Source organism: Protomyctophum bolini (assembly GCF_963924005.1).
Source record: "Protomyctophum bolini genome assembly, chromosome: 5".
Classification (NCBI taxonomy): Eukaryota; Metazoa; Chordata; class Actinopteri; order Myctophiformes; family Myctophidae; genus Protomyctophum; species Protomyctophum bolini.
The window spans coordinates 22,798,764-22,815,570 of record NC_137866.1 but is presented as its reverse complement, the minus strand read 5'-3'; the positions used below and the strand labels follow the sequence as shown (position 1 = coordinate 22,815,570).

The 16,807-nt window shown below is 41.3% G+C and overlaps 2 protein-coding genes across 3 annotated transcripts in view; both read left to right on the top strand.

The window, feature by feature from the left end:
- Nucleotides 1-213: 213 nt before the first annotated feature.
- On the top strand, nucleotides 214-1,161 carry LOC308315012 (P2Y purinoceptor 1; the record flags this gene model as incomplete). Its single annotated transcript, XM_080762836.1, has 1 exon — nucleotides 214-1,161. The coding sequence occupies one exon, from the start codon at nucleotides 214-216 to the stop codon at nucleotides 1,159-1,161; it is 948 nt and encodes a 315-aa protein (XP_080618962.1).
- A 6,392-nt stretch (nucleotides 1,162-7,553) lies between these two features.
- The window catches only part of pfkfb1 (6-phosphofructo-2-kinase/fructose-2,6-biphosphatase 1), a 10,453-nt gene continuing 1,199 nt past the window's right edge, over nucleotides 7,554-16,807 (top strand). Inside the window, exons 1-12 of one of the 2 annotated variants that reach the window (XM_080764273.1) lie at nucleotides 7,554-7,718; nucleotides 10,828-10,953; nucleotides 11,070-11,166; nucleotides 11,686-11,752; nucleotides 11,924-11,998; nucleotides 12,730-12,786; nucleotides 13,275-13,396; nucleotides 13,484-13,691; nucleotides 14,766-14,912; nucleotides 16,105-16,209; nucleotides 16,386-16,515; nucleotides 16,634-16,696. In XM_080764273.1, coding sequence (XP_080620399.1) covers nucleotides 7,667-7,718; nucleotides 10,828-10,953; nucleotides 11,070-11,166; nucleotides 11,686-11,752; nucleotides 11,924-11,998; nucleotides 12,730-12,786; nucleotides 13,275-13,396; nucleotides 13,484-13,691; nucleotides 14,766-14,912; nucleotides 16,105-16,209; nucleotides 16,386-16,515; nucleotides 16,634-16,696 — 1,249 coding nt within the window. In that variant the 5' untranslated portion in view covers nucleotides 7,554-7,666. Of the gene's footprint in view, nucleotides 7,758-10,827; nucleotides 10,954-11,069; nucleotides 11,167-11,685; nucleotides 11,753-11,923; nucleotides 11,999-12,729; nucleotides 12,787-13,274; nucleotides 13,397-13,483; nucleotides 13,692-14,765; nucleotides 14,913-16,104; nucleotides 16,210-16,385; nucleotides 16,516-16,633; nucleotides 16,697-16,807 lie in introns of both variants that reach the window. The other variant, XM_080764272.1, reaches the window with a different exon arrangement.

Genomic DNA, 16,807 nt, shown 5'->3' with positions numbered 1-16,807 from the left:
AACTGTCTTGTTTAAAACTGTTTACTTGCCAAAGTAAACATACTAAATGAGAGTATGTCAGGTAGCATTTCCTGTTTACAGAAAATGTGAAGAACAGGAAATCTTTGAAATTCTCACCTCTGTTTCTCATACAGTATGACTCACAGAACCGCAGCCTCAGAAAATAACTTAAACAGCAACAACGTATTTTTTTATCAGAACACAGGAGGCAGAATGAGGAACATTTCATGTCAAGGAGTTAGCTTTGACTTTTCACAGCAGTTCTTACCCTGTGTTTATTTTGTCGTATTCATTGTTGGTCTGATTGCAAATGGCTTTGGATTGAAATCCTTGTTCCATAACTGGAAAAAACTGGGGAACGTCAACATTTTTGTTTTCAACCTTGAAATAGCAGATATTTTGTATTTGCTCACACTGCCGTTACTGGTTACCTACTATGCTTTGGGGAGTAAATGGATCTTTGGAGATGTCTTCTGCAAGATAACAAGATTCTGCTTCAACTTAAACTTGTATGGCAGCATTGGTTTCCTCACTTGTATCAGTGTTTATCGTTACCTGTCTGTTGTCCATCCGATGAGAGTAATGGAAAGAATAACCCAGACACACACTGTGATTATAACCATTATGGTCTGGGTCTTGGTGTGCATTCAGATTCTTCCAGACATGTTCTTCACTAAAACATACAAAAACCAAACAGGTAAATGTTATGAAACTACTTCTAGGCTTTATGTCAACGATTACCTGACGTACAGTCTTGGATGGACACTGACTGGGTTCTGCATTCCATCACTCATCATACTGGGCTGCTATGGACACATGATTGTGGTTCTCTGCACCAAACCGAACATTGACACGGTGCTGAAACAGAGATGCTTGAGACTACTGTTCATATTGATTGTACTTCTCTCAGTGTGCTACATCCCCTATCACGTGCTTAAGAATCTCAACTTGAAGGCAAGAATTCTGGCAAAGGAACGTCAATGCCAGGAGTGGTTTGATGGAGTCTACATTGCTCATCAGATAAGCCGTGGACTTGTGTGTCTGAACAGTGCCATCAACCCACTGATTTACCTGCACAGAAACAAAATGCTTCACAATCATCTCAGGCCGCGATGCTTCAGGCGGGTACGGCACGGTGTCATGGGGTCAGGGACGGATTAAAGTGAAAAAGGTGCTGATTCTTTCCTAATGTGGTTTTTAACTGTCCTTAGCAGTCTAATGGTAAGGCTGACAGAAATGGATGTGGATGTGTTGGATGAAGCTCAAATTGAACTTTACTCGGGTATCTAGTTTGCAAGTTTTCCGTTTTCAAGTATGTTTAGGAATGGAAATCCAATCTGTTCAGTTCAAAGCTTGTTGGTAGCGTGACTTTGAGGACATTCTGAATACAAGGGCCCCCATTAGCCCAGGGCCCCTGTGCACGTGCCCAATTGGCACAAGCCATAGTTAATCCCGGCATGGGGTCTTCCATCATGAGGGAAATTCACACCACAGGTCGTTAAGTTTTAGGTGATACGGTGACCACCGTAGTAAAAAACAGAGAGATGTATTTGGGTGAGTGGCGAGTCTCTTATCACCACAGCGTGACCTCATGTTGTAGCCTAGTTTTCGGTGGTCACCTTATCACCTAAAACTGGCGTATGACTATAGGCCTTTAGTGACCATTTGGCTAATTGTCTCACGTTTTAGCCAAGTAAAAATAACACTCGTGTGATATTTGTGTATTTTGTTACAGTGATTGACATAATGCTTTCTGTCTGTTTAGCGTGCTTTTGTGTGTGTGTGTGTGTGTGTGTGTGTGTATGCACGCGTGCGTGTGTGTGTGTACGCGTGCGTCCGTTTGTGTGTGTGTGTGTGCGTGAAGTGAAACCTACGGCCTCAGCAATATTCTGCTGAAAATGTGTGCAAAAAAGAATAGCAAAGGAAAATACTATACATTTCACTTCCTCTGTAAGTGGGGTCTACCATTTTAAACCTATAATCACAACTACTAGCCTGAAAACCAGTCAAATCTGCCACAGGAAAAATCGGGGAGATTGGTCTGGCCCTCCTCAGTTTGAATTACATTTAGCTCACTCCAGAGTTGTGGGTGACCAATCAGAGCCCGCTATTCAAATTTCAAAGCGAGACTTTTATGCTCTGACGTCGGAATCTGTTTGTAACCGTCCTTTGGAAATAAATCTTTCACGCTGAAGTTCCAGACTAATATCTGCAGTGATATTAGTCTGGCCATGCCAGGCTATATAATCACAGTTTATTTGGTTGTAACTATCCTCACTTATGTTACACTAATCTGAGTTCCCAGAAGTTTTATTTTTCGCCACTAATGTTACACTTATGCTATACCGTAGTTTGGGGTCAAAAGAGTAGTATACCCAAATGCTGGTGGCCCTTCACCCAATCCTATATTACCAGTAAGACGTGCAAACGCGGGAAGCGAACGCAGCTCGTACATATTTAAGTTAAGTTATTTTTAAGTTAAGTTTTTAACTTAGCCATAACCATATAAGGAGTCCCCAAAGCAGCTATACGTCCAAATCACAAACAAATCACTCAGCTCCATATATGGGCACAAAGGTGGGACACACAGACACACACAGTCACACACACACAGACAGACAGACAGACATGATCTGCTAGGTCTCATAGTAAGTGCTCACTGCGTTCGCAAAAATTGACTTGGCCATATAAGAGTTCTCATTGGGCCTGGACCGCTGGCCTAGTGGCCGTGTGGACCACTCCATATATGGAGCAGTCAGCTCCATATATGGAGCTCAGAGACGTGAGGGCCGCAAAAAGGCCAGGACTCATATAGGTGTGAGCCTATACGAGTAGTGCGTAGTGGCCCGAACCTCTATATAATAAAATAAGCACTAATACTATCTCTCTCTTTGTTACTCTCCCTACTGGTACTCAGTCATACTCGTGCTCATTAATACATACATAGGTGAACACATAGGTGTACACCAGGGGTGTCGAACTCAACTTGGGGCGAGGGCCGCATTGGTCAAAAGGTTACTTGATGGGGGCCACAACCAGTTGCGCACGCACGCTCGATGTCTCAGTCAGTCACTGCTATAATCTATCTATCTATCTGTCTATGTATGCTCAGACCCAGCCAGCCAGCCACACACACACATAGTGCTCAGACCCAGCCAGCCACACACATAGCTCCGTAAGGGAGTGGTTGCACCACTCAAAAAATCTTCAAAAAACTGAAGAGGCTACTGGAGATTGGAGAACCTGATTTGGACATGATCTGATGCAGGACAATGTCACTATGACAGAAAGAGAAGATGGGTCTGGCCACATTCATTCACCCCATAATCTCAGTGGAAATTGGGGAATATGTTGACAATAGTCGACAGCTCTGCCGATTAATAATCGATGAATTGAACCCACCCCCCATATTAATCAATATCAGATACAATTTATAAGATTTTATATTATGCACATGCCATGGTCACATAACCATTATATGTTGAGTGCATGCTTTGATGGTTACAGTTTTATAATCAGTTTTGATGAGTAAACCTTTGTGGAGATCTTCTCAGTTCTCATTGTATGCTAGTTACTGCCATTCAGGATGGAAAATGAAATCCATTTGGATTTGGGGAGAAGTAGTTTCATAAGGGGCTGGTATGAAGTACTTGATATAAAGAGAACATGTTCAGTTCACTAGTCTACACTCTACTCTACACCTGCCTTCATTTCATCTGATTGTCTGTCTGATGAAGGTACATGTTCGATATATCATGCAGCCTTACTTATTAGCCTATATTTTAACTATAAAAAAAAGAAAAAAGACACCCCTGGTGTACACGGACATTGCTGATTGTAGGAGTGGTTGCACCACTCAAAAAATCACATCCGTGTGAAGTGAGGGGCACTCTTGTCGTTTTTAATATACTGTACTTCATGAATTAATTTCAACTTATGTTATTATCTTTTAACCATAATCATACAATGTTTAAAAAAAACTAATCTTTTCACCACGATTGGTTAGCAGATTTGCTCGTCTACATATGACGTACATTTTCCCTTCATTGTCAATGGCATTTAATGTTTGTGTTAACACAAATTACGTCATATTTGAGGCACCTAATTTCTCCTTTCTTTGTCAATGGCAAATATGAGACATGTGGGGACAAAAGCTGTATATAGGCTAGGCTAGCGCCCCTCAAAGATCACACTCGTGTGAAGTGTGAGGCTCTTATCATCCAATAAATGACGTCCACATATGACGTAAATTCTCCTTTCATTGTCAATGGCAAATGTGACACGTGACGAAAAGCTACAAAGCTACAAATACGCAAACACACTAGTGCCCCTCAAAAACGTGTAGGTCTACAAGTCTCTGAGTGATCCAATGTTCGAAAATGATGTAATATTTACATTTGAATGTGCCCCACCTCACTGTCATAGACCGACCATATAGCATCCTATGGTGTGTCAATTTGATAGAGGACCTCCCAGCATGCTCCGTGATCACACCCAGAATTTGCGCAAGCAGGGCGATTACACTACTGTAATCGGCTGCGTATGTCGGAGGTGTCGCTCGGCCAATCAGGCCGATCGGCCGGGTATGTACGGTATGTCGGTATACATTCCACCAGTCAATGAGAAACCACTGTTCTGTTCTCGATGTAACTAAAGTACATTTCAAAATTGGTATAAAGTCAATACGGGGTATATATCGGCTGGGTATGTCACTGTATTCCACCAGGCAATGAGGGACCACTGACCACTGCTATATTTCAAACCTAGACAACAGCAGAGAGCTTAAGGACTCAGAGCAGCAGTCGTACCAGCAGTGGTGACCTCATGGTGCGCTCTGCTAGCGCACAAGTAGGCCATACATGGCCTACTTGTGTGCAATATGCGCAAGTTGGCAGCTCGACAGAGTGCATTTCTCGTTTAGTAGTTGTTTATTGTTGTGTTATTGTGTGGGTTTAGTTCCCAACCAAGCAAAGCCTTCAAAAAAGGAAAAGCTATATCCACTTAGGCAAAATAGGCAAAAGGAAGTGCACTTCTGCAGTCAATGTAAACAATTTGCTGATAATTACTTCTACTGTCCTTCTCAAATTAGGCGAAACAGTGTGGTGACAGGTGGAAAATCTCAGCATATTCAATTCTGCAGCATACTGTACGTGACACTAACACATAAATGTGTGAAGAAATGTATTTCCTGCCCTGGTATGAGAATTGAAAGAAAATGAAACATAACATACTGGAATTAAACTCTGTGATCATGTCAGGATTACATTACATAAAACGTATAGCTTAATATTTGCTAAATTGCTATATCTCTGAAACAGTGTAGTTGACATTACTTTTCAAGGGGTTTAGCTTTCTGCAAGCTGAAAGCTTGTGTAAATTCTATTGTGTCAACTCTTGTTTTATATTGTTTTGTTCACTAGTGGTATACCGTTCAAGGGATGCCAGTGTTGGTTGGTTCAAACTAGTTTTGTCCAGTTGGACGTGACTTTGTCTTGTATCTAATTGGAACACAGTCTTTTTTTTCATTCAGAATTCATGTGGTAAAGCTGGGATTGATACAAGCCCAGCCAGCATGACTGGGATATTTTTTTTTCTTTTTCTGGTGAAATAAACTCACTTCATAAACAATTCCCACTCTGTACTGCTTCAAAAGACAGGTCCATAGCTCTAATGTGGCAGCAAGAGCAGTAAGGCTATGGACCAGAGCTAGCTCAAATCCATGTTAATGGGTCGTCATCGAGCTAATGAGCATTGAGCAAGTCTACTGTATTAGTGCTTCACACTTTGTGTCATGGATATTCTTGTTTGCCTAAGGAATTTTATCTGTATTTTTAATATGCAACATTTACATAATCCTGTACTGCATATGAACTGCAACACAATAGTTATTGTGTTCATCCTCAATAATTCTCAATAATAATCATAATTACTTTTGTTTATAGTGTATTGTTTTTTTCCCTCAAATAAATGAAAAATGGGAAGGAAAAAAAAGATGTTCCTCATATTTCTTTGCTATATATTATTATAAAACCTTTATAAAATGCACGAATATTATATACCATCCTGCAATATGATTTTGTTTTATCTGATTTTTACATACTGTGTGATGAAAATTGTACTCTTCTTAATTTCTTGGGTGCAGAACAGAATGATTGATGATTCATTGTCAACAGAATGGTGAGCAGAAAGAGTCCCATTCAAATAAGTATGTTACTTGACTCAAATATTTTTCAATATTGTAAAAGTAAGATTAGCAAAAGGTTTAAAAGGTAAAATGTACAGTAGGCCTACTTTAAAAGCACAAAAGTAGCTATTTAGTTTTTTTTTATATTTCTTATCCCACGATTTTGCAACCCTACCCTACCTACCCTAGTGGACAAAGGGAGAACATGCAAACTCCACACAAGTAGCTATTTTGAAGACTGTTTACTTGGTAGGTTTCAGATTACATACATGTATACATACTTGCATAGAGGCATTACCTTTAATCCACCCGACACTGAAACATATCTTTATTACGTCACCATCGAGAGCCAGTTATACCCTGGCATTGGTACATATCTTCATTACGTCACTCTCAAATCATGCAGCCACGGCATACACATAAACCAACCACAGTATACTACTCTACTCATCAATTTACAAATATATGTTTATGTTTATATGAAGATGTGGGTGACAGCAGTATATCGTAAGATGGTAGTCAATAGAATGGCAAATGCTTCTTAAGCATTACGCAACAAAATGACACATTGATGGATTTGGTGTGGGCATCATATCAGGAATGTCTCTTACAGTAAGTACAACAGCTGCTGGCAACAGAAATATCATGCCTGTCCCACAGGCTTTACTGTATAGGATTGTATACTGCCTCAGCACATGGCCTAGACAGGCATACTGTTCATAAGTTCTCACACAACTGATACACTAGGAGGCTAGTGTATTGTATGTAGGATTATTATCACTTGCTGATAATGTATGTGTGCAGTATACTGTAGGATACATATCTAATCTTGCTGTGTGCACTGGAAAGCCTGCAGTGTGCTTTGAACCTCACCAAAACATCCTGGGCCCATGAGACCTGACCCAGATGTAACTGTTAAAATGTTTGCACTCAATATAAGCCATAAATGACTACAGCCACTAAAACGCACCACATAGCTAACAACAGCGCCATAGGATGTTAATGTTTAATTGCGGTTCATTCAATATTGCACACCTGAACACACCACCGTGTTCATTCATCCATTTGTAGCTCGGAGAGTGAACAATTTGCTTCCATTTGTACGGTCTCAGAGTTCAATTTGCACATCGAATTTTACAGTGTGCACGTGATAAGTGGAGTGCCGGTTTAAAGGTTACCACCTCAGCTCCCTCCAGCCCCCCTTCACCTCAATGACCTTTGCTCATATTATTATCAACCTCCCTTGGTTCTGCCTCTCCCTCTCCATGTGTGTATGTTGTGAACTCAGGCCCTGGCAAACATTAAAAGGACAAGCAGATAGTCTGCTGCTATCATATGTCCATGTGTAGAGAGGGAGGGGTGGACTGGGAACACTCCGGCTGAGGGGTTTAGTTCCTTAGAGCGTTGGTCTGGTCACCATACAGCTTACTAAGTTGTAGTTGTACACGCGGCCAGGCCTGGCCTGTTCGAATACTGAAGAATATGGAGCTACCCCAAATTGAGCATGTGAGACGTCGCAGGTGTGACAGTGCAGGTGAGGTCACTGTTAGACTGATTGATGAGAGATGTAAGCGTAAGTTAAATAACAGTTTACAGTGTTGATTTGTGTATTTCCCATAGGCCTAACACAGTTTGCCGTGTTTGCCAAAGGGCTGAATTTGACACAGGGTAACTAAAAGAGTGGGCAACTGAGAACTCTGGGCAGCAGTTTTCCTATATATATATATATATTTAATATTTTATTTTATATTTACCTATATATTTTTTTGTAATGACATGGTCTAATACAACTGCTTACAAATTGTCATTTGGGGCAATTTAACATTGCCCAAACCATAATGTTTACATGCCCACTCTACCTGTATCAATGCCACATACAGCACATGTGCCATGTGTTTACCACACTAAGATGAAACCCGATACAGAGCTCACTGGTTATGAAAGAGTCTTCCTCAAGCACAGAGAGAGGAGAGAGAGAGAGAGAGAGAGAGAGAGAGAGAGAGAGAGAGAGAAAGAAAACAGCTGGGCAAGTGGATATGTGGGACTACAGCCCTCTATATCCACAGGAGCCATAGCTGTTTGGGAGGCAGGGCATGAATTCCTAACAGGGCAACCCCCCCCCAACCCCCCCACAGGATATGCCTGTCTCAATAGTGCAGCTCAGCCTAAAACAGAAACACTGGTCATTAGTCGCTTTGCTTTTCAACATGGACCAGAGCTAAACATGGACCAACGAGACACTCAGGCCATCAAGGCAGACAGATTTAGTTTAGAAACCTGAAGCATTTTTCTTTTAAGCATTGATTGAAAATAGGTCATAGTCAGGGCAAAACAGTTCAAATTAAAAACTAGAATATTTGTATTTTTATGCATTCTAAAATGTTATTTATCCCATGGTGAGACTGGTGCCATTGACACACCAGTGTTAAAAAAACTATTGATTAATATAGATACAAATTATTCTAAATGATGATGACTGAGTTCATGTTGCATGCTGCTGTCATGGATGTACAGTATATGTGAGTTGTGAGAAGGGGCAGGGCATGCAGGGGTGACGCTCCTGTATGACTGAAATTCTCAATAGCTTATGACTGCCCCCATGTGGCAGTCATCTGTAGATTCCTACTGTCCCGTATTGGCTGTCATCACCTGGGAGATTTGGAATAACCTGAGGGTACATAATCCCTTTGGACCTTAAAGCAAACGGAAAGGCAGACCAAGCAATATGGAGGTCCTCCCCCTTCTGCCTACCAATTGTCTTCTCCTTAGCAACAGTCAGCTGACCTAGAGTTCAGAGTGCCACACCCACCCTCACATACAGTACAGCATACACTCTGCTGCACAAAACGGAGAGGGACAGAGTTCAGCATCCAGGCATCATAGCACTCTCATAGCACCACCACTGCCATGTTCACAGAGCAGAATGAACTCACACAGTCTCCCCTGCTCAAGATCTGGGTGCCATGGATGACCAGCAAATTGAGGAGAGGATGTAAGTGAGATGGAAACGCTGCCTCACTATGAATATAGAATAGAATAGAATAGAATAGAATGTGTCCCCTATCTCTGTTCCTTTTGTTTCCTCTGGTTTTTAAGGCTCATGTGACGTCGTGTGTGTGGCTTCATGACGAATCTGGTTCCGTACAAACCTTCGGGCCAAGTTAATAGCAAATTACGTCACATGATGTTATAGTAAACTGTGACCTACTGTCGCAATAAAGGGTCCCCCTCACTTCACACGGGTGTGATTTTTGAGGGGTGCTATAGCCCCTCCTATATTCAGCTATAGTGTAGATTTGTGTCCTAACACAAACATTAAATTCCCATTGACAATAAATGGAGAATTTACGTCATATGTGTCTGAGCAAATCGACATGTTACGTCATGATGATGTACGATGACAAGAGCGCCCCTCACTTCACACGGGTGTGATTGTTCTACAACTCAACAGCAATATTATGCTCTTATAGTTATAGGAAAATGTCAATGAATATACTGTGTGCAACTGTGCATTCACATAACTCCACATGATGTTGATGATATCCTCCTATTGTGGATTTATAAATGAGCTACAACAAAATCCTGTTCAGGGAAGGCAGGAAGTCAGGCTAGGAGAGACAGTTAAATTGACCATGGGATTAGGGCCAGGCCAGACAAGCCAGGAAGGGAGGGAATTGGCTCTTTGCTTTCTGACTGACATACAGTACAGCCATGTGAGCAGTCTGCTGATGCTGCAGACTACATTCATGTTCTTTCCCTGGCCTACATAGATGCACATTGGCCATTTGGTCACCCATGAGGCACAGCCTGAGTCCCTGTTCTGTTCTTTGGCTATATACAGTAGAAGTGTCTATTTGTACGTCTCTAAATGTTTTGATGAATTGAACATGGTGGACCCTCTTGTAAACAAGTGTAATGCTTAATTGGGTCGGCCGTTGAAATGTACTGTAATTCTGCAAACTGTTAATTCATATTTCAAACAATCAATCAAAAAAAAGCCATACAGCTAATGTACAGTAACTGGCTAGGATTGTCACCAGCCTCTGATGATCAAAATGTTTAATGTTCTGGATGGATATTGTCAAGACAGGCTACTAACTAGAAAGGGCAGATTTTTTAACAATTATCTGAATTATTATTTTACGGTTTATCTGACTGGATGACTGCATGTAATCTGAGATGTTGACAGAAGATATGGGACAGAGTTCTCAATTTGTATAGGATTAGCTTGGGCACAGTTGGCAGCTATGTGCAGAACAAGTCTCTCCTGGCACCGAACGCATAGCTTTTGGTTTGACAGAAGTGTAAGGTCACGTGTTTCATTTATCATCATCCATCTGTGACGGAGCCCTTAAGCCAAATATATACTGCACACTCACACACATGGAATAACATTGTTTATTTTTTCTTCTTTTTTAAAATTAATGTCTTAATTTATGTTTTAATTCTCTCTTTTTAACATTGTTTATTTTTTCTTCTTTTTTTAAATTAATTTCTTAATTTATGTTTTAATTCTCTCTTTTTTTTCCTTTTTTTTTTAACAGATGCTCAGTCTAAAGTGTAGAATAAGCATACATTGAAGTTTGAACAGTGCTTATAAATAATATTTATAACTTTGTATTTTTGCTTGTTTTCTCTTTTAGCCTCAAGGCCTCAATTCTGCAACTCACCCACGGTGCTTGTGATGGTAGGATTGCCAGCCAGAGGCAAGACCTACATCTCCAAAAAACTCACCCGCTACCTCAACTGGATTGGAGTTCCTACAAAAGGTCAGTTTTTTTAACTGCATCCTCAGCCTGGTTCCTGATATATATCACGTAATCACAAGTTTACCAGTTACCATTTATTTCGTAGTTTTTCATCTTGTCTGCTCTCCATTCCACAGTGTTTAATGTGGGTCAGTACCGCAGGGAGGCTTGCCAGACCTACCAGAACTTTGAGTTCTTTAGACCTGACAATGAGGAAGCCATGATCATCCGCAAGTAAGAGACAAACACATTATAATTAGAATGAAGGTGCGCCAGAAAATAGAATGCAAAGTCTTCCATTTAATTCTTGACATTATAAGTCATTTCATTATAAGGTTTTACAATTGCATTACCAGGTATTTTGAGTGCTTATAGCTGTAATTATACAGTGTTATTAGAAGATTATAATGCTTTATAAGAATGTTCATATAATGCATGACAACAAAGGTGAGGGAAAAATGTTGTGCTCTTGTTAAACAGTCCAAACCAAACGGGTGTTCCAGTCAGGTGCATATGACAAACGCTAGAAGGGCTTGCATAATGCATTATAAAGAAGTATGACCCAAGTTCACACAATAACGTATAATAAACTTCAAATACGTTCGTATATATACGTATAATATACTGCAAATTGATGTTGATGTTGGGAACTATAATGTATAATATGAAGCTTCATAAATGTGAGCAGAATACTTCTTTAACCCCAGGGTAAAACATTTTGTATGTGAATCTTTGTTTAAATTTTCTCCCAAGGGCCTGTGCATCTGCTGCGCTTAAAGATGTGGCTAGTTACTTTACAAAAGAACATGGACAAGTAGCAGTGAGTAAGGGGACAAATGAACCCTCGAGCAACATTACTGTCATGGTCTATATATTAATTTGTGTACAATTTGTGTGTAGGCCTACTGTACTAGTAATGGAACATTTTATATCATTGGTTTATAGTCAGTGGAATGTATTTGTAATTAAAGTGGACTCTTCTCTTATCAAGGTATTTGATGCAACCAACACAACAAGAGAGAGAAGAGCTGTGATCCTTAGCTTTGCCAGGGAGAGAGGCTACAAGGTATGTAGTGTTGTGTGCAACAATGTCTAAAAGCTCTAATAGGAGGGGGCAGCTCGTGTGGTGCACCGGTAAAATATACCTGCCCACCACCGCGGGGTCTAGAGGCTTGGATCCACCGTGGTGCAATGGTGCATCCAGCTTTGTCGAGCGTCTCTATGCCAACACAATTGGCACGTGTTCGGAGGATGGAAACAGGTGGGAAGGGTAATAATTGTCACTGCATGTACTTCGATACGGGCTGGGATGGCAGCTGTCCGCAGGGAGTGTCGAGCGGGAGAAGTGGGATGGGGGAGGTGCTACATTCTCCCAGTGGGGGCTCCTCACTGGCAGGTGAGCCAGTACGGTACAATAGCAGTCAAAAGACGGAAATATTTGTTTGGAGTGGCCCGGGCCGGCCTAGCGGTCCAGGCACCTAGGCTGGTAATCCTAGCCTGACAGCGTGTCGTGGGTTCGAGTCCCGATCCTGACGTCCTTTGCTGTGTGTCACCAGCAAAGGTGACACCCCTCCCATCTCTCTCCCCATTTCCTCTCAGACTACTGTCTAGTCTACCCATCAATAAAAGCATGAAAAAGCCCAAAATTGGGGGGGAATAACGGGTAAATAATAATTGGCTTATCTAAAAACAGGATAGCTCACCAAATACTATGTAATAATGAGTGTTTCATTATAAGAGAAGAATAGATTTTTTTTAAACTGTCTTTAAACTGAGCTCTTGAATGTTACCTTACAGGTGTTCTTTGTGGAGTCAATCTGTGATGACCCAGATATCATTGCAGAGAACATCCGGGTGAGAACCTGCTAATTCATATGTGGGATTTGTATATATATATTTTTTTTTGAGGGGTCGCTCCTATATACAGGTTTAATGTTTGTTTTTAGTTCAATGTTTGTCTTAAAAACGCTATTGACAATGAAGGGAGAAATTACATAATCTTGTCCCTAACACAAACATTAAATGCCATTAACAATAAAGATAATTTAATGTTTGTGTTGGCACCGTTTGTTTTACATCACCATATCAACATGAGTTAGACTTTAATATTTAGCGCCCCTCAACGGGTGTGATTTTTTTGCACACATTGTTTCTACGTGGGTAGGGCTTTGGTGATGTTGATGTTGCCATGGTGACATTGGTGAGTGAGTGTACTCAGTGTGGGTGATTTTGGATAAGCAAGTGCCTTACAATACTCTGAATTGAGACAGGTGTTTAGGGTGCTAATAAGGTGGTTTATACTTCGCAGAGCAGCCTATATAAATTAAGTATTTTTCATCTAGCAAGTCAAGATTGGGAGTCCAGATTATGTGGACCGTGACAAAGATGAGGCAAATCAAGACTTCCTTCAGCGCATTGAGGTCTACAAGACATGCTATGTCCCTATAGATGATGAGAAAGACAGGTACTTGGTTGGGTCAAAATCAAGTAAAAAAACGATTTTTCCTAAATTAATATCCATCTCCTCTTCACCAATGATATTTTGTAATAGGAAGCACTCCTACATCAAGATCTTCAACGTGGGCACTAGATATCTGGTGAACCAGGTCCAGGACCACATCCAGAGCAGGATAGTGTACTATCTGATGAACATCCATGTGGCGCCACGCTCCATCTACCTGAGCCGACATGGAGAGAGTGAATTCAACCTGTTAGGCCGCATCGGGGGAGACACGGCTCTTTCTCCAAGGGGTCAGAAGGTAAGCATAAGGCCTGGGCCGTGGCTCAGCGGTCCAGGCACCTTGGCTGGTAATCCAGTCTGGCAGTGTGCCGCGGGTTTGACTCCCGATCCAGACGGCCTTAACTGCATGTCTCCCCCCCCCCCCCCCCATCTCTCTCCCCATTTCCTGTCAGCCTGAGAGCCTACTGTGTGTCCCTCCATAAAAAATAATAAAAAATAAATAAAAGGCGAAAGCCACAAAAAAACATAAAAAAAAGAAAAGGTAAGCATAAGCAAAAAGACATGAAGTAATATACTGTATAATATAATTGCTAGCGTAGGTTGCATTTACTATGAAAACCTGCATCCCCGTTTGTTAGTCACGCCTCCATATATGGTCACGCCTCCATATATGGTCACGCCTAGTGACATCACGCCTCGTGACACGTCACGCCACCAACACATATACAGTATGGCCATCTCCATATATGAAGATCACGACACTGACCTCATCCAACCCTGGATAACGTACCATACATGGAGAAGACTAGATCATCCCCACTAGATCTGCATATACCTGTATGGAGCCGGCCAGCAACTCTACATCTGACCTCAAACCTCAAACGCTTAGATCTCCATATATGGAGCTGACCTGTTCTGAATTCCATATGTTGATCCCTCCCCACACGTCCTTCCAGTTCTGACATTCCTTATGTTGATCTGACCTCACCAAAACCCTGTACACTCAAGACATGCTCCATATATGGCCAGTACAGAATTTATTCCATATGTTGACCCAGATGCCAAAGCGCCAGCGCTCGCCCAGCAGTCTGCCGTAACCCAGGCAGGTGCGTGCACGCAAGGGCGAGGTCGCCCCTAATACTGGTATTACTAATGGTATAGAGCAGCCAAAAACATTTTAAGTCACTCTGGATAAGAGGCAATTTAGGCATCTAAATGCCTAAATTGTAACTGTCCAAACCTGCAGTCCAAACACATCACAGTGCAACCTTGTGTGGTACTTAAATTTGTATTTAAATGTGTAAGTAATTTGCTACTGTACGTATGTTGTATGCTTTGTGGGTGAAATAACTAATACTCCGCTCACCTTCAGTATGCCAGTGCCTTGGCCACCTTCATCAAAAGCCAGAAGATCAAGGACCTGAAAGTGTGGACCAGTCATATGAGGAGAACCATCCAGACTGCAGAGCCCCTGGGGGTCCAGTATGAACAGTGGAAGGCCCTCAATGAGATAGACGCTGTGAGTTCTGTTTTAAAACATAATGGAATAATACAGATATCATTAGTGTATTCTGCGTATTCAACCCTATACATTTGGATGTTGAATAACTTCAGGTTAAATTACTTTACAACCTCTATTGCATTTGCCGTTTTATTTAAATTTAAAATCCGATAATTGTGTAAACAAATTTAACATACTGCATGGGTCTTTTTATGTACCGCCATTAATTGCCAAAGATCTTTGTCAATTGAAGCCTAATTTTGATACTGACGCTTACCGCCATTGCCAAAGATCTTTGTCAATGATTGCACTTTTATAGTGCAATCGATCGAGCCCCATAATGCTACTCACGTTAGCCTGTTAGCTAGCTGTGTTGTTAGCACAACACTGTCTGGATCGTCCTTTTAGATCGCCGTCGCCATAATAATCCATTCTATCGATTTCTTTCAATCGCCTGTATCTCCTATTCCTTGTCCCAGATGGCATTTTTGGTCAAAACAAAGTTTCTTTGACAGCACAGATCTGACAGATCCTGTGGAGCTCCCCAGGACTCCGGTCTGGATTCATATTGTCAACAACCCATGCCCAGCTGTTTCCAAGTTTAGGTCTACTACTAACTGACAGGAAATGGCGGCTTTTCAAAATAAAAGCTCAAATTAAAAAAAAATGCTGGAATTAGATCCTAATTTTTCAATAAATTCTAGCAGGCAATGGGTTTAAGTTATATTTGTTCTGTGACACTATAGCATTATACATACACATTGCATCGCATCTGTGAGCTTGCAGATTGACTATTTTCAGCCAAAACAAATTTACACATTATAATGGAAACCACTGAACCCTAAAACAGATCATACGGATCATAGCACGTTCCTGTGGGTCTGGAACTTCCGGGGACCCCCCCCCCCGGGACCCCCACACGGGGTTGCACCACTCACTTCACATGTGTGTGATTTTTTATTAAATTATGGCTGAAAAGAAATGTAGGCGTTTTATATGAGCCTTGGACCTCAACCCAATTACCTCCAAATTTAATCAGGTAATCTAGGGACGTTTGCCAACCTCCCCACACATTTTCATGGCATTCAATGCAGCTGTTTTCTCATGAGGCTGCTGACAAACTAGCAAGACAGACACACAAACAAACTGGACGGGGTGCTGAAAGTGTTCTACACTCCTATATTGATTGTTTCCTTTACTTTTCTATAAGGGTGTGTGTGAGGAGCTAACCTATGAGGAAATTCAGGAGAAGTTCCCAGACGAGTTTGCAATGAGAGATCAGGACAAATATCGATATCGCTACCCCAAGGGTGAGGTAGGACCTCTCTGAGAAGAGCTTTTTTTTTAAAACTTAAGGATATACTGTCAATCTAAATCGTGAATAGTGAATGCTATTAAAGAATAATGACTGTGTTTTTCTCATTGACAGTCTCTCTAAGAAAATACAGTATATTTTACTCAATTCCTTGTGTGTGTCTTTCTGTGTGCCAGTCCTATGAGGACCTCGTCCATCGTCTGGAGCCAGTCATCATGGAGTTAGAACGGCAGGAAAACGTTCTGCTTATCTGCCACCAAGCAATACTGCGTTGCTTGCTGGCCTACTATTTAGATAAACCTGCAGGTACAGAACACACAACATAGTTCCTGTAGAGTGTAGACCAACGTACTGTATCTCTTGACAAAACATGAACAACATGGTTTTGTCCTAATGTGGTTTGTTTCAATGCAATACTTTGCAGATGAGTTGCCATATCAAAGATGTCCCCTTCATACAGTGCTCAAATTGACACCAGTTGCCTATGGTAAGTATATTGTTCATATAACGTAAAATAAGTGTACTAATGTAACAGATTAAAACCATTTGGTAACATTTGTACACTCTGAATCACAAATGAAGTAATTAACACTGACGA